The 17,793-nt window shown below is 46.7% G+C and overlaps 1 protein-coding gene across 1 annotated transcript; it reads left to right on the top strand.

The window, feature by feature from the left end:
• Window positions 1-1,875: 1,875 nt before the first annotated feature.
• Window positions 1,876-17,442, top strand: LOC144932671 (uncharacterized). The gene is made up of 7 exons (XM_078856986.1): window positions 1,876-3,109; window positions 5,603-6,508; window positions 7,275-7,361; window positions 8,908-9,052; window positions 10,424-10,585; window positions 11,437-11,528; window positions 14,284-17,442. The coding sequence occupies exons 1-7, from the start codon at window positions 2,939-2,941 to the stop codon at window positions 14,446-14,448; spliced, it is 1,728 nt and encodes a 575-aa protein (XP_078713112.1). The 5' UTR covers window positions 1,876-2,938; the 3' UTR covers window positions 14,449-17,442.
• The last annotated feature ends 351 nt before the right edge of the window (window positions 17,443-17,793 follow it).

The raw sequence follows: 17,793 nt of genomic DNA, 5'->3' as shown, positions 1-17,793 counted from the left end.
TGCAAGGTTTTAACCCAGTAAACATGGAATGTTGGGCCAATATTAATTCAACGGTTCTAACCACATGCCAACGTTGGCCCAACGTCTGGTATGTTTACTGGGAAGCCACGGGTGAGGAACTTTATTGGTCGGAATTCGATCAATACATAAGCCAGGTTTTTGGGGTTAAATCGTGTAAATATATAAATGTGTCGTTAAACCCGACACCACCCCACACAGCCATTTAGGAATGATTGTCGCGTAAACAGAATATTCCAATTCATTACTAGTACAGCACACTGATGTGTTGGACAGCAAAGCCACATTTCCAATCTGAGTATGATGTTGCGCGCCAGTAATTACAACTAGCTTCATCAGGAAACAGCCAGATTTGTGGAGGAATCCTCCTGCTTCGTTCGTTAAATAGAGGGAGAGATGTGATGTCACTTGTGTGCCCTTCGAGCGCGAAGTAATCAATACAAATCACCTATTTGTAAACGTGACAATATTGTCGGGCGGTGGAGGGTTTATGACAACTGCGGCATAAAACGACCACCTTGTGGCCTAACCCAAAAACAAATATGGATCATTGTAGCTCAATCAACTCTCCAGGAGTGTGCGACTGTGATCATCCATAACAGACGGTACAACATGTAACAACGCAATGCCCCGATCCATAAATATAAAGGAGACAGCACCTCAATGTGAAATTGTAGTTGTTGCTCTGAATCTACATCAGTAGCCATACGAAAGAAGCTAAAGCCTCCCATAAATCTCATGACTTTTGTATGGCCATCCCCACTCTGAATCCCTCCCGTCTCCCCGCCCCTTGTGAAAACAGACGCTGCTCCATGTAGCAGCAGAGGCCCTGCAATAGCCTCTTCCTCCCTATGCCTCATCTTTCCTGACTCTTTGTTCCCGTTTTCCGTTCCCTTTTCATCCTTCTCTAAATTAACAATCATCAATTCGACTTGTAACCCGCGCAATTATCAAGAGAGACCGCTACTCAACAGGAGCGAGGAACCGCAGACCAGCGGTAAAGGCCACCACGTGATGAGCCTGCGCCAAATCACCCTCCAAGCTCTGTAGTCCTCGATATATTAAATTATCACACAATTAAGAAGTGTATACACGTGGGAGACAATCCACGCGAACTATGGGGCAACATTCTATCCAAGAACTAAAGCGATATTTTGTTCGTCAACATTTGCCGTATTGTCTTCTCCTGGTAAGCCAGGCCGCCACGGTAGGAGGACACCTCCTCGAAGCGCCCACAGGAGTTTCACAACATTCGCGTGATCCACCAACCTTCACCTCCACAGTTCTGGATGACAGGCCACGTGCGTAGCCACCACCGCCCATTCTTTCTCTTCTCTCGTCCCTTTTCCTTTTTCCCCATTATATTATATCATCGACTCTACTGCTGCCCTATACCGTTGTGTGTGCCACGGGTAAAAACGAAATATATAAAATTGCTAGTTGGCAATCAAACACCACCTTATGTTGTAATCCATGAGAATGTGGAATTTCCAGCACCCTATCTTGTCGTATGTGCCACGTGTAAAAAAAAATTGCTAGCTGGCAATCAAAACACCACCCCACGCTTTAAGCCATAAGAACGTGGAATTTCCAGCATCATATCCCGTCGTGCGTGCCACGGGTAAAAAAAGAATAATTTCTAGCTGCCAATCAAAACACCACCCCGCGCTGTAAGCCATAAGAACGTGGAATTTCCACCACCGGCATCGGGTCGACAACGAGTTTCGGACACGTGCCACGGTTCGACAAGCTTGCCAGGGCGACCCGCGTGCACGTGACGTCACGCCACGTGCGCGCGCGGCGTCGCTTCCGGCGCGGCGGTCGCCACGGCAACGCAAATCACGTCCACGCCGGCACTCGACGAGTTGACGAGGCGGCTGGCGGCTGTCTGAAGAAGCCACTCTGAGTCGGTCCGCCGTGAAATCGATACGCGGCAAAGTGGGACGCCCTGCGGCAGTGACAGCAAGGGAAACGTCGAGCGGCGGCAGCTGGATGCTGTTAGTGCCCCCCCTGTTCGATCAGGAACAGCGGTGACAGCGACGATATAGCGAAAGCGGACGGCAAAGTGTCCGCTGTTGACAAGGCCAGCGGCGAGCGCGAAAAGAGACTTGGATGCAGCAGTAACAGCAGCAGTGTTGAGATATCTGTAGCTGCGCCAGCCGTAGTGAGAGACTGTAGTAGCTGCATCAGCAGCAGCTGTATCTGCAGCAGCAGCTGTATCAGCCGCAGCTGTATCAGCAGCAGCAGCAGCAATAGCTGCATCAGCGAGATTAATGGGCAGCGGTCACTGTGCCACAAAGCACTGAGACCCCAGTAATTGTGACAGCAGAGAGAGACGTCAGGAGGTGTATTAATAGCAGCAGCATTATCTGTATCAGCAGCAACATCATTATCTGTATCAGCATTAGCAGGAGGATCCAGTAGAGGCGGCTTGAGCTGTGCCAGTGAAACAGCAGTCGCAAGAGGCGATATTATCACTTGCAGCAGGAGCTCTACCAGCAGCGTTAAGCTGTAGCAGCAGTGGAATACAGCCGCAGCATTTGCATCAACAGCAGCCGTAGCGGTAGACGCAGCAGCTGTAGCAAGCAATCACAGACAACAACAACATCAACAGCAGCATCAGCAGCACCAAGGCAGCAGTAGAGGAGACAGCAGGGAGGCAGCAGTAGCAAGCAATCACAGACAACAACAACAGCAGAAGCACCAAGGCAGCAGTAGAGAAGACAGCAGGGAGGCAGCAGCTGCAAGCAATCACAGACAACAACAACAGCAGCATCAGCAGCACCAAGGCAGCAGTAGAGAAGACAGCAGGGAGGCAGCAGCTGCAAGCAATCACAGACAACAACAACATCAACAACATCAGCAGCAGCTGCAAGCAATCACAGACAACAACAACATCATCAGCAGCAGCTGCATCGCTATGGAGAGCGACAGCAGCCTGCGTGGGGACGTGGATCACGCGTTCTTCAGCAGCGACTCGGAGGCGGGGGGCAGGGGGCCTGGGACCAAGGAGCCGGAGACTCCAAGGGACCAACCAGGGACTGGGACCCCGAGGGCTGAGAACCACGTTGGAGGCCACACGCCTGTGCCGGTGAGTTGCCCCCGCACGGTTCGACGTCGTCGGTGCGTGTCCAGCTGTGTGGTTGTCTGTGTGTGCCAACGCCAGTGACGATGATCTGAACCGGACCTCCTCTAGGTTGACTCAGCCTCAAATGATTACTTGGTGCGGTGTGTAAACATTAGTGCATGGGGAGACAAAGGCGACCGGGCGTGGTGCTGGTCACCCCCCCCCCTCTCCGCCCCTGTGTGTGTGTGTGTTACACATGTTATAATTGCTGAGGTCAAAAGTGGGCGTCTCATTGTATTTGTGTAAATTACGATGCAAATTGTCTGTGAAGCAAATCACCCCGAATGTGCACCGATCTCGTCAGATCTTGGAAGCTAAGCAGGTTTGAGCCCGGATAATGCGAGGATGATTAAAGGAGACCAAACATGCACCAACAGATTTTTGACTTCAAACTTTCGTGACTTCAGGATTTCATATTCTTTGGTTCTTTCGGTAAAGCCACGTAGATATAAAAAAATAAAAGTTAATAAAAAATTACGACGTTTCGAAACGTCGTTATTTTTTTTAATTTACTTTTATTCGAAAAATTACGACGTTTCTAAACGTCATTTTTTTATTTACTTTGATTTTTTTCTATCTACGTGACTTTACCAAAAGAACCAAAGAATATGCACCAACAGGTTGTTTGTTCGGAGGCTGCTGCTTGGCTTCAGGGTGGTCAGCAGAGGGCAGTGTAGCCAAATACGTTTTCTGTACTGGGCGTCTTTCGTCTGGAGATGTTTCTCACCTTCATCAAAGCCAGCCAGCACTGGCCAGCTTAGTGAAGTACCTGCGTTCCTAAGTCGAGGACCTGCTTGATATCTATTGTAAAAGCCCGGCGTTCCGTTTGTCCGTCAAATAAATAAAAATAACATTTCAGAAGGCCTGAATCAAAAAGTTATAGAAATTGGGGGGGTCCACAAAAATTGTCGACCCCCCTTCCAATTTTTTCACTCCCCCCTCCAAAATAAATGCCTACACACCCTACATACAATAGAGTCAGTAGAATTTACACACATTGGGCGGGGGGGGGGGGTGAGAAAAGCCCTCCGCAAGAGTTAAAATAAGGCGGTCATAGGCCGCCGAAATTATCGTAGTCAAAATAACCACGACCCGCAACAAAGTGTGGTTGAGTCCCTCATCCAGCAGTGGATTGACATCGTTGTTCATCTGTGTACACATACGATCTGAACTCTTTGCACGGAGGGCCAGACTGCTTCGCACGTTATAATATCCACGAACTATACACGTAGACAATTGTTGGCTTGTTTGACTGGGTCAAGAGTCCATTGAGACAGGAGGTATCTTCCATGGTTGCATAGAGACGACGTGGCATCAAGCTATGCATTATACGCTGCAGTGTTATTCACCCTCTCTCTGTGTGCCGTTGCGGTTGAGACAGCGTGTATGTGGCTGTGTTGTTTTTCTGCTGCTGTTTATTTAACATATTTCTGTCGGGCATTTTTTAAATTCTTATTTTTGGCTGTATATGCTGTTTGGGTTCATATGTTGCCATCTCTGGTATCCTCAGATAATTTTTCGTAGTGTTGAGACACTATAGATATTCAAGTAACCACCTTTAAGATTCATCATTGGGGTTTATAACCAAAGGCATGCCTTACTGTTCATATGGATCTGTGGCAGTGTTAATCGTCAAGACTTGGAGAGCCAGACTGATTTATAAAGGATTATTAGGATGTATTATTAATACCTAAGGCCCTGTTTCATGTTTGGTAAATTTGATAAATAATTTTGCATTTAGGGGCCGTCCATAAATGACGTCACGCACCTGGGGGGGGGGGGGGTTCAGACATTGTGACAATGTGTGACGGGGGGGGGGGTGAGAAATGTGACGTCACATCAAAATGCGCAACTTTAAATAAATATAGACAACACGTTCTACTTAATTAAATATACTTTTAAATACATGTTTTCTCCTACAACATCAGAGTGCAGCGCCACATTAAATACGCACTACAATGACAATAGTTTAAAGCGATTTGAAGCATGTTTTATTTTTTTGGGGGGGGCAGAGCTTTGTGACGTCATATTTGAAGGGGGGTCTGACTTTTTGTGACGCCGTGTGACAAAGGAGGGGGGGGTCAAAAATCGTCCAAAATCACGTTACGTCATTTATGGATGGCCCCTTATCCATCTACACATAACTGGCCTTGTATAGTATTTAGTGTTATTTGATTATTTCAGGATGAAAGTCCGCATTTATGATTCTAAAATTCACCAATAATCAAATTCAGTAATCACTACATCACTACTGTAGTTGTGAATTAAGCTCAGGGGAATTTATCCAGACCAGACATATGTCTCATGGCTCCATACCTATGGCCCCTGGTTACGATTCTGTTATGATGGGTTTCATCATCATTTACAGATTTGACCCGGATAAAGCCAACATCTGTAAATGCAGTGTAGAGACTGAGAGGCAGCTTAATTAACTGGACACTCATTACCTCCCTCCAGGTGAGACAAGTGACTTTTGGCGACAAGAGTGACAGCGATAGCGTGAATGAGGATGCGGAAGGTGGGGCGTCCCCAAGGGTACGGGCTGGGGAGCCAGCAAAGGATGCGAAACTCGATACTGCTAGTGGAGAGGACACCTCGGCAACCAGGGGCCACAAGGAGGAGGGTGACGACATTGAGACGACTCCACGCGCGGAAGCGGAGAGCCACGAGAGCAACAGGAGCAGAGGAAGCAGCACGAGCAGCAGCAGCAGCAGTGACGAGGACAGTTCCACGGATGACAGAAAATCGATAGATGGCAGAACGGCTCAAAATAGTGCCAAAATTGAAGATGATGTGAAATCAGAAAAGAAAATGGAAGATGACGCCAAGTCGGAAAGCGATGGAAAATTGGAAGATGAAACCAAATCAGAACGTGGAGCTCAATCGCCGTTTCGTACGCAGTCAGCGGACCACGGGAAGCCTCCGGATCATGCGAATTCACCAAATGGCGCAAGGTCAAGGGGGCGTAGCAGTTCCCAGGGCAGTGCCAGATCCTACAGAGATTCGTCAAGCGACACCGTCAAGTCCAGAAGCAGCACCGCGTCCAAGAAGAGCATCGCGTCACGGACCAGCGCGAAATCCAAAAAGAGCACAGGGTCTAGAGCTCGAAGCCAGGCCTCGCAGAGTCGTGAAGAGCATGGAACCAGGGCTGGTGCCAGCGTCAAGAACGACAGTTCTAGCTCCGACGAGGAGGACCACACGGTGCCACCGGCGAAGGCACAGGGTCTCAGGAAGCCGAGCCCAGTCATGAAGTCGACATCCGACAGCCTAGATGGTGGCCCACGATCGCCGCGGCAGGCGAAGGCGTCAAAGAAACAAGACAGGAAGGCAGACATTTGGCAGGCTCCTGCAATCTGCTCTACGGTAAAAAAAAAACACCACACTCTTCGCTGCCCCTCCGACCATCCAGACACATGACACGGTGCGGTGTTCATCTCTGTAGGGTGTCGTCAGGGATTGGTTGGTTAAGCATTACCCTTTGGCAGAAAAAAATCTAGGGCTTGTTTTAAAATTCATGTTCGGATAATTAATGAGTAAGCATAAGTTCAGAGCCCCGTGACTGATAAAATAGTGCACGCTGTTGTAAAAAAAATTCTCGGCTGCCCAGAATTATGTATGTATGTTGAAATTATTTGGCGCCGTACATAGCCAACCGTGCTAATCGGAGGCGCAAATATTATGGGAGAGACCCATAATGACTTTCAAGCCTAGCAGAGGTATTTATGTATAATATGTGCGTCACAGCTCCTTTCTTCAGCACCAGACTTAAAAAGCTGAAAATGTTGCCTTTGCAGAGACATTGCGGTAGTAAAGGAAGTAGGCAATTAGTTTAACTCTCATAATGTAGCACATTGTAGTACAGCTGTGCTACCATACATTACATCCATATTACAGTTTTACCCTTATTTTGGATGATCAATGTTGTGGCCTGGCCAACATACTTGTCAACTGTGTAACAGTTTCGCTTTCAGCAGAAATAGCCAGTAAATGAGGTGAGTACAATATATTTCTGCTACACTGTCAGGAAAATGTTTAAATAGGTCTACTGGCGATGTCCATGCCGTTGTCACTGAATGAATGTCAAAGCAGCATTCGTGTTAACCGGAGCAACTGATGGGTATGCCTACAGGCAAAACCGGTGAAAACGACAAAGCAGTCATCCTCTTCGGCCATCTCCTCCTCGTCCACTCTGTCACCTCTCTCATCCGGTGTGGAGGTGAGCATTGGTACTACCTGATTAAGAGTACGTGGGATTTGAAAGAAGCGCGATCGATATCACGTGACGTCGACCTGATCGGCAGATTTGATTCTATTTTTACGATCTCACCTTGTTGGATTTTTTTTTAATGGCTGCAGGAGTCACCATTTTATTATTTTTCTATTGTTTCGTAATCAGATCAATAGCACCTGCACGAGTCAAGATTGGATTCACAAATCCATTAATGCTTTTATTTACTCGTAGAAGAGAGGCTTAAGTAGTCACAATTAGATGCATGAATGGAATCTTTCACGGTATGATGGAGCCATGACACACGTCTGTAATTCAGCAGTTCAGAGGAAAGTCCTGGTGGATCATATAGGCTTTGTGTTTATGTTTAACTTATTTTGCACCCTACGTAGCCAACCGCGCTAATCGTAGGGTGCAAGACTCCCGAATGCACTCAACAGTATGGTGGCCATCAGAATTCAGTATGCAGGTGGGTTCATAAACCCATTTGTAAGAAACGTGTATGTTTGTATGTATGTAACTCCTTGTATGTGTAAAATTTAAAAGCTCACCTCGGGTCCCGCTGATTGGTTCTCGCCAGCAAAAGGGGGCAGGGCTAGGAGAACGCACGCCTATTGGTTGGTTTCACCCCGGCTGATCACTGGCGGGAAAAATTAATCATGCGGGTGATATCCGCTGTAGGGTGACGACGGTTTGAAGGGAAGAAGGCGACATAAAAGGGTTTAAGCGATTGGTGACTCCAGAGACAGATGCTGTATATGTTTGATATGCTTAATAGACAGCCCTTCATAACTTTATATGTGTTGGAACTTTTTACATATGTGTGGGGTTTTCTGGGTAATCTGGTATCCTACACAAAGCAAAACATGTAATGGAATTGGCCAAATATCTTAATGTCGGACACCCCTGAAAAAAACATGAGGATTCAGCCAGTATTTTTTGATTAACGTTGTGTTACTTCAAAAAAGACGTGGATTTTCTGTAGTTATATCATTTAAGCCTAAAAGTATTGCACAGTACATTGTTTTGCAATACATTAAAACCAAATCACAATTGATCAGGATAAGTTCAAATGCCCAACCAGGATTGGATCTGTGGAAACCCAGAGGAGATTGGTTTGGAGTCACATTATGGTACCGATCTAAATCACGTGAGTGGGTGTAATCAGAGCCGATTCAAAATTGCTCATTTGGCAAGTGCAATACGATCTGTCGTAGTAAGTCGAACAGGAAATCAGTCATTATAAAGGGTTTATTTATCCAGTACGGTATGTTGGTGTACACTCTGAAATTTTATCCAATGAAAATCAAATGACCTGGAAACAGAATAATGAGGGGCTTTTCGGAGCCAGTATAGATCATGTTTCAGACCTATCCGTAGTGAGTTTTGAGTGTGTGTATGGGTTTGTCGAGGGACACGTGTTTTCTCCCATAAGCACCACATTACTCACCATAGGAGTAATTCATCTTGTGGCAATCGACTAATTGAGGAGTGGTGGACTAATTGCGTGATGTTTGACTAATTATTTACCAAGGGTCAGTCGGGTGGTGGGTACCGCAGCTCGCGCGTGCTCAGCGAGGCTGAGGATCTCAACCACCTGCTCAAGGCTGTAGTTGCTATGGAGACACGGCCCAAGACTCGGCGGGCACCTGGAGAGGGCAGCTCGGCCACCAGCCGAGGTGAGTGGAGCTCACCTTGCCTCACCGTGCCTCACCACCCCTCACCTCGTCACACCTCACCATACTTCACAGTGTCTCACCACACCTCACCATGCATCACCACTCCTCAACGTACCTCACCTTGCCTCATCGTGCCTCATCACCCCTCACCTCGTCACACCTCACCATACTTCACAGTGTCTCACCACACCTAACCTCACCACCCCTCGCCGTGCTTTGCCACACCTCACCGTGCCTCACCTTGCCTCACCACACCTCACCTTGTCACACCACACCTCACCACACTTCAGTATCTCACCACACCTCACCGTGCCTCACCACACCTCACCGTGCCTCACCACATCTCACTTTGTCACACCACACCTCACCACACTTCAGTGTCTCACCACACCTCACCGTGCCTCTCCACACCTCACCGTGCCTCACCACACCTCACCTTGCCACACCACGCCTCACCACACTTCACCGTGCCTCACCACACCTCACCGTGCCTCACCACATCTCACCTTGTCACACCACGCCTCACCACACTTCACCGTGCCTCACCACACCTCACCGTGCCTCACCACATCTCACCTTGTCACACCACATCTCACCACACTTCAGTGTCTCACCACACCTCACCGTGCCTCGCCACACCTCACCTTGCCACACCACATCTCACCACACTTCACCGTTCTTCACCACACTTCACTACACATCACCATCATCATAATGTTTGCAATTTAAACATACTGACGATAATGATGATGACACGTAAGGTCACAAAGTGCGACACAACCGAAACGTAATTAAAGTAGTGACAATGAAACGGCTTCAAAACGAAATCAAACTGCGATTAATGTGGCAAAAACAATGAACAACAAACATGGTTCGAAGCATCAAAGGAAATCACGCAGCTAAGATGCACACGTGTAAACTCAACGATGTGAGTGAACATCAGTGACCAGGAGCAATACACCACAATTGCCAATGATGCGCTTTATTTGGCCTCATTCAGTTTCACCAAATCTCACCAAACCCCTCTGCACCACTCAGCGCAGCAACTCACCAAACTTGATCATCACTCAGCTCACCACGTCATAGTGCGCCAAGACTCGCCTCCCCTCATCACACGTCTTCTTTACCACACCTAAACGTCCCTTCTACATCACGTTGTGCCCCTACGACTGTTGACGATGCCCCTGTATTTCCAACATTCCCCATTGTGTTCCCCTTTACGTCACCCCTTTACCTCCCTTAACCCTCCATTGTCCCCTGTTTGCCAATGACATCTGTGGTTCCTCAATGCCCCCCTGTGCCTCTCCCATGTCTCCTCGTGCCGCCCCTCCTCCCCGCTCACCGGGGCTCGCTGTGTCCCCGCGTCGCCAGTCCTGCGGGCGAGTGCCTACGGCAACGTGCGCCGTCCACTGCGCTCCAACTACTCGTTCAGCGAGGAGCAGGTGCGCAGAATCGACCGCGACAACCAGCGACTGCTTGAGCGCCTATGCCACCTGTCCCTGCCACCACTGCCCCCGCCCGTCCGCCGTGCAGGTATGGAGGCTGTGCAGGTGCATCCCAACGCAGGCACGAGGCCATAAGTAAAGCACCTCATGACCCCCATGTGAGAGTTCTACTTTCTTATCCAAGGCCCCCATCTGGATATTGAACCATTCAAGTAAAAGGACACTCAGGTGTGGGTCTGCTCAAGCACGGGGCTATTCCATTCAGCGTCAACCTTTAAGCAGCAGCTCAAGGCTCACCTGTTCAGGCTGGTGGCGTGTCAGGGACTTTGAGCTCTCGCTCTGCGCCTCCGAGTTCTCAATCAAACATTGTGACCGATTCGCAAAATTGTATTTATCATTACGGTATTATTGCGAAACCACGCAGCTACAAGGCCACGCATGTAAGGGGTATATCAGTATTGTACGGCTCCAAACGATATAACTATCAATCAGGAGAGTGACGTAAACTGTGAAGCTACTTCATAAGGTTGGCATAAAGAGGAAGTGTGATTTATTTTTTATCAATGTCGGATCTCGTTCGCCCTCTGCTGCGGGTTCTCCCAGAAGGGTCATCACTGGGTTTTGTCTGACATCCTTCACCACCAGTAGATTGCATGATTAACGAGATGTGTTACTGTAGGCACACAATCCAAAGATATCAGTCTGTTGACTTTTTGAAGTACAATTCAACTGACAACAACATTTACAAATTGTAGGTCTAAGTTACACCACCACACATGCACTATTATGGGAAGGCCCCACAGTCCATTCAAAACCCCAGAGGAGGACTCGGATATTCATATGTGATCCCGAAATTATGCTTGACCCTCCTTTATTTTTCCATTTGTATAGTCCAGCAGGAAAATGTACCTTGTGTGTGTGTGTGGGCTGTACCACTAGGAAGTGGGAGTGTCGTTATGGTTCCCAGCAGACCGTACCACACAGCTGTGACACGGGAGAGGGCACTTCGCAGAATTCAGGAGGAGAACATGGTGAGAACTGATGAAACATAACCATACACACCATCATACCCATCACCATCAACACCACCAACAGCACTACAACATAAAGGCAAACATCATCATGATTAATATCATCACCATCTATCTCCGCATCAACATCATTAACATAATTTCCAATATCCGAGTACTCAGATTTTACAATCTTTATTGGCTGTGTAGGGTGCTGGCAGGTTTAACGACACATATTTACGCGACCTAACCCAAAAAAAAAACCTGTTTTATGGATAAGAGACCGTGCCCACTAACATGCCCAACAAGATGCCCACCAACATGCCCACTGACATGCCCACCAACATGCCCACCGACATGCCCACCAACATGCCCACTAACATGCCCACCAAGATGCCCACCAACATGCGCACCAACATGCCCACCAACATGCCCACTGACATGCCCACCAACATGCCCACTAACATGCCCACCAAGATGCCCACTAACATGCCCACCAACATGCCCACCAACATGCCCACTAACATGTCCACCAACATGCCCACTAACATGCCCACCAACATGCCCACTAACATGCCCACCAACATGCCCACTAACATGCCCACCAAGATGCCCACCAACATGCCCACCAACATGCCCACCAACATGCCCACTGACATGCCCACCAACATGCCCACTAACATGCCCACCAAGATGCCCACTAACATGCCCACCAACATGCCCACCAACATGCACACTAACATGCCCACCAACATGCCCACTAACATGCCCACCAACATGCCCACTAACATGCCCACCAAGATGCCCACCAACATGCCCACCAACATGCCCACCAACATGCCCACCGACATGCCCACAGACATGCCCACCTGGTAGACCGGACCGTGAAACAGCAATGCAAGCGGTCATATGGAGAACCCAGAGAAAATCCTCAAATATGATGGGATAGCTGTGAAAGCACCATACAGATCATTTTAACGAATACTGTATATTGTGATACACCTTGCTGCCCAGGCCTACAACACTCAGCGCTAAGCAGGCTGAACCCCTTCGTTTTCCAAGAACTGGCAGACAGATTCTGAGTGATTCGTCATTATAGAAATACGCAACCCATAAAGACTATCACCACCGATACCAACACCATGGACGAGACGACTCTGCTCATGAATGCAGCCATCAATATAGTTACTGGAGCCACACAAGTGTTACATTCACCCAAACGCCACTGACAGATGTACAACCAACACCATCATCATCATCACCGTTACATTCACCACCACCACAACCGTCAGCATTGCCACCAACGTATACAATTATCGCCACATGGTGGCGCCACACGTACATGTACCGGACGTGGATATTCCGTTCATCCACTGCTGGTAGAGGACTTCATTGCGGATCGTGGGGGTTACTTGACCGTACTTCACCATGCTGGTCAGTGCGGGTTATTGAAGGCAGGGGGAATAGGGCGTGCTCTCTGCTCGCCACTATGTAACACAGCCCCGCGTTGCCAAAGTGAGCCTAGCATGCAGTAGCCACCTATTGAAGCACTACCCAGGCTCAAGTCTGCTTAGCTTCTGAAATATGAAGAGACAGGGCACATTCCGGGTGATTTGGTCATTGGCATACACACAAATACTGGGCCTATATTTGTATGCAAGAAACATAATTATCCACACGATTATTAACGCCACCATCATAAGCACTGTTTAAACCAATTCGTTTGAGTAAGCCAAATGTCCAATTCCACTTTCACGGACATCATCATCAATACAAAAGAAAACGTATCTACTTATTAAATATGATTTTTTTCGTGATGCTGCGTTAACAGAGGTGCACAGGTACAAAAACAATGAAACTCAACGGATTCATCAATAACACTGCCTTAAAATTGAATTAATACGTGCAGCAGTTGGCGATGTTTTGGGCAATGGCTCTTCGTCATAGCACGTGTTATGTGATGTGCTATGAAGAGAAATATGTTGAGTTTTATTGCTTATAATACATGGAGCAATCAGGCAATTAATGGTCGAGGAAATGTTTGTGGTGATGGTGATTGTGCTGCTATAAATCGTAGTGTTGATACTGACTTGCAGGTGATGTCAAAGTTCACAATGTTTATGGTGGCGGTGTTGTTGATAGTGGTGACTGGTGCTATTGACATTATGGTTCCATTGATAGTGGGGTTGATATTGTAAATGGTGGTGATGATAGTAACGGTGGTTATGGTACTCGTGATAATTGTGTGTTGATGTTGGTTATGTTGGTTGTGGATTTGTCAGTGTTTTTGCCGCCTCTATTCATGACCGTGGCGCTGTGGTTCAATATGACCTCAGTGCCTTGAGTTTGATTCCTGACTACAGCTAATATCAGTTGCCAGTGATATCTGGCCTGGTTATCTTCTCCCCGCTTCACCAATCCACACTGACCAGCATGGTGAAGTAGAGTAAAATTATCTCCATGGCTTATTCTTTCATATGGCCTATGAGGAGCAACTTAGCGTGAGAAGGTCTTTATCCACCAGTGGATTGACAATAGGCTTACGTTATTATTTTATTAAATATTAAATGTAACTTAAAGCTTCTAGGTGTTGCAAAAGTGGTGATTTTCATGCTCAGCCTCAGTTACAGTACAATAATTTTAATTTACATGCAGCTTCTAATACAACCGGATCTCAAGAAGCTCTACATAACACTGGGGACAGCTATTGTATAGAGAGGACACAGTGGTGCACAATTCACAGTGACGTTGATGTCCTCGTTCATGTTGTGTACAGCTCATACTGCGCCGCCTGGAAGCTGTGCGACCGACTCCGGGTCTGTCCAGAGCAGAGCTGCTCCTCCAGTACTCGCGCCAAGCGGCATACATGGGCGGCCCCTCCTGGGCCCCAAGCTCCTCACCCCGCAGGGCCCGTCGCCTGGGGGTCCACAGCTCCGTCTAGAGCCCCCCCCCCCACTGTCCTACACCCCACCACCAACTGAGGGTCTTCGTTACAACTCTGGATACCCTAACCAATTGAAGGCAGGTGTACCTCAAGAAATGGATGGCACTTATCTTGCAGGTCTGAACCTAGGTTGTGTGCCATCTGACACGAGTTTAAAGTTTTATTATTGAAAATAAAATAAAAAATATAACATCACCGTCGGGCGCTCGGCGGTGATGCTACAATGACGTCGCTACATTGGAGCGTGGAACTGCTGTGAAGTGACGTCACGTTGACTTCACACGAGTGCCATAGTGACACACTTGACCATCATTTCTAGATGTATTCTCTCTTAATAATGGCGCATCGAACTCGTATCGAATATCTTGTAATACACAGCCTGGGTATGTATCTACAACGTACAAGCTGCTTATCTTTTTTTGGGGGTTGTATCTTCCTTGAAGAGCCTCCTACCCTAATGGGAATTTTGCTGGTTATTTTCAGGCAAATTTTCCAATAGAGACGACCTTTCATCCAGCACAAATGACTCACCTCCACCAGAGGGGTATCCCCTCCACGGGGGTCTTATTGCTCATCCTAAGAGACTCCTCTTCACCTAAATCAGGGGTCGGCAACCAAAATAACAAGAAGATAATTTCTTTTCGAATTCAGTAAAAAAAAATCTCAATATCTCAAGAGCCACAATGCATGTGATTTTGAGAACGGTGGTCCTTTATAAATAACGTCACAAAGCAGTCCTTAAAGAGCCGCATTCGGCTTCGGAACCGCAAATTGCCGACCACTGACCGAGATGATTTTTCCTTCACCAAGGAAACCTATTCTCTGCCAAAATAATTCTCTCTCTTAACTGGAGGCCTTCTCCTCTACCTCGGAGATCTCTAATACATTGAGACCACTCGACCACCAAGGGGCCTCCTCTCCCTCCCCCTCTCTCCTCCAACGAAGGGACCCCTCCACTCTACCCCACAGAAACTCTCATTCCCTTTCATGGCTCTTCATCTCGGGACCCTCGCACAAGGCCACTGAGCAGCAGTCCTGTCTGCAGCTGCCCACTGTTATCGTTTTATGGGTGTTATATTTGTTGTGAGTGGAGGAGCCTTGTAAATGTGAAAGGGTGGGAATGCTACTGCGTGTGTCGCTCCTAGCAGACGCGCACACGCACGTCCATACGCAGTGGTCTGTTCACTCACATGTGTACAGTACACACCTACGGGTACACATACAGCTGTGCACGTACACCCATACTTTGTTCCACGTAATCATGCGTACACAACACACATGATCAAGATTCTATGTGAAGCCATAATGTCCGCTATTAATATCCCAGATATTTAGGCATTGGCTTAATTTGGGAAGCAACACAACTTATCAAAATGACCTGCCTATATTTGACAAAAAAAGAGATTTCGATTATGTGTTTAATGAATGAAATGGCTACAGCAAAGAATTGTATTGAGATTCATACAATTGGCTTTAATCGGCCCCGTTGGAATTTGACAAAACACTACCTGCTAGTAAGACTATGGAATTTAACAAAAGATGTCAACAGGCATGTTCCTGCTCCATATATTATTGCAGGTAATTACACTGATTACAATTTCCTTATTTAGGCACATTGCTATGTTGATTTTCATTATAAAGTTCAGTTCCAATAGCGCTCCCTACCTGCTGTTTGCCTGCCTGTTTATTTCATAGCTTTAATCCCGGTTTACCTTCAATAGCTTCCCTAGGTATGTGTATATATATATACTCTTACGTGCTTTCCATTTGTGTCTCTCCTTGACATTTATGATTTGTTTATCGAAATTGTTGTGCATGATGTTTTTGCTTATTTTTATCTTCGGCCAAATATTATTTAGCGGCCTTCTTAAGTTATCCAACAATGTCCTTGTAGCTTCTTTCGTATGGCGTTTAACATTTTCACCAGAACTAATGGCATGGCCCTTTACAAAGAACATTGAATAACAGCTCAAAGGGGCACATATGAAGCAAGTAGATGTGCACGTTTGGAATTATGAGAGACAAAAATGAGAAACACTTCGATAAGAGAACAGCAAAGGCAAGTTATAGGCATCGTTTGACCATTTATCAAGAGTCGGCTTGGTGAAGAAACACCGCTTAGAAAAGATGAGATAGCCAGTGGTCGAGGCTAACGACAGAGTGGCAACAAAAGGAGGGAACATGCCCGAGAAAACGTTCGCAGAGATGGAGCAGAGGTTCAACTCTTGTTCCGGAGCCAGATGGATTCGTGCATCGCGAGCGAGTGAGAAACGGCAACAATTTTGGGAGGGCTTCATCCAGCAGAGGATAGATCATCGCTGACGATGGTGATCTTCACGTGCATTATTCGTTTTGTTCAACGAGGCAGAGCTACTCGCTAATCCATCTACTCTGGGCTTTGTTGACTCCCTGATCCAAACTCAATTATTCCCAATCACTACCACCATTATTGACCAATACTTTTCTAACTGTATTTAACAGGCCTACTGGTGAAAATCTGAAACTGAATCGTATTCTCAGCATTGCCAGACGTAATATATAACTCTATATGTTTACTGTTGATGCTATTCTTATAACTCAAACAGTTTCTACATCATGGGACCTCCTTTGCCAGTACCAAAATATGAGAATAGGTTTAACCCTTTTTTCTGGCAACAAAACAGGTGTTAAGATGTTAAAACACCAAACTGAAACCTTTTTCAAGGAATCGTGTCTGCATTAACCACAATGCTTGTGGTCAGAATGCAAACAAAAAACGTACTCTGATAATATATGCATGGACTTTGAAACTGATTGGTCCACACCAGAGACAGCAACACAACGTTTTGAGACGAGACTCTAAAGAAAGCTATCTTTTATGATAGAATATAGTATTGTCATCAGTATGACATAAGTATACCAAGTTTGCAGTCAATACCACATTGGGAAGTGGGTTAAAATTGAGTTACAAGATTTGAGGATACAACGACAACAATAACAGACAGTTAATAGAAAGCGTGTAATAAATAGAGCTATAAAGCTCAATGTTCTTTACCTGGTAAAATAAACATAGTATAGTCGTATAACACAAATCTACATGTAAAAAAATATATCAGTCAGAATATTTCACAATTTTGTCATACAGAGTCTCTTTGTGACCGAAAAAGCCAGGGGTGTTCATTATGGAGTGTAGAATATGGCCTGTGTAGGACCTATATAGGTCTCTGGCCTCGGTTAAAAGAAAAATTCGTGTCCGAATAATAAGAGCAATAAGTGCTGCGCCACCTGGCGGACAAAAGAGGACATTGCATGCTTGTATAACGCCGGCTATACATTGAGCATACGGAGGGAATGGCTGACAGG

The sequence above is a fragment of the Lampetra fluviatilis genome, chromosome 5, assembly GCF_964198595.1.
Source record: "Lampetra fluviatilis chromosome 5, kcLamFluv1.1, whole genome shotgun sequence".
Classification (NCBI taxonomy): domain Eukaryota; kingdom Metazoa; phylum Chordata; class Hyperoartia; order Petromyzontiformes; family Petromyzontidae; genus Lampetra; species Lampetra fluviatilis.
This window is presented reverse-complemented; position numbering and strand designations above follow the sequence as displayed.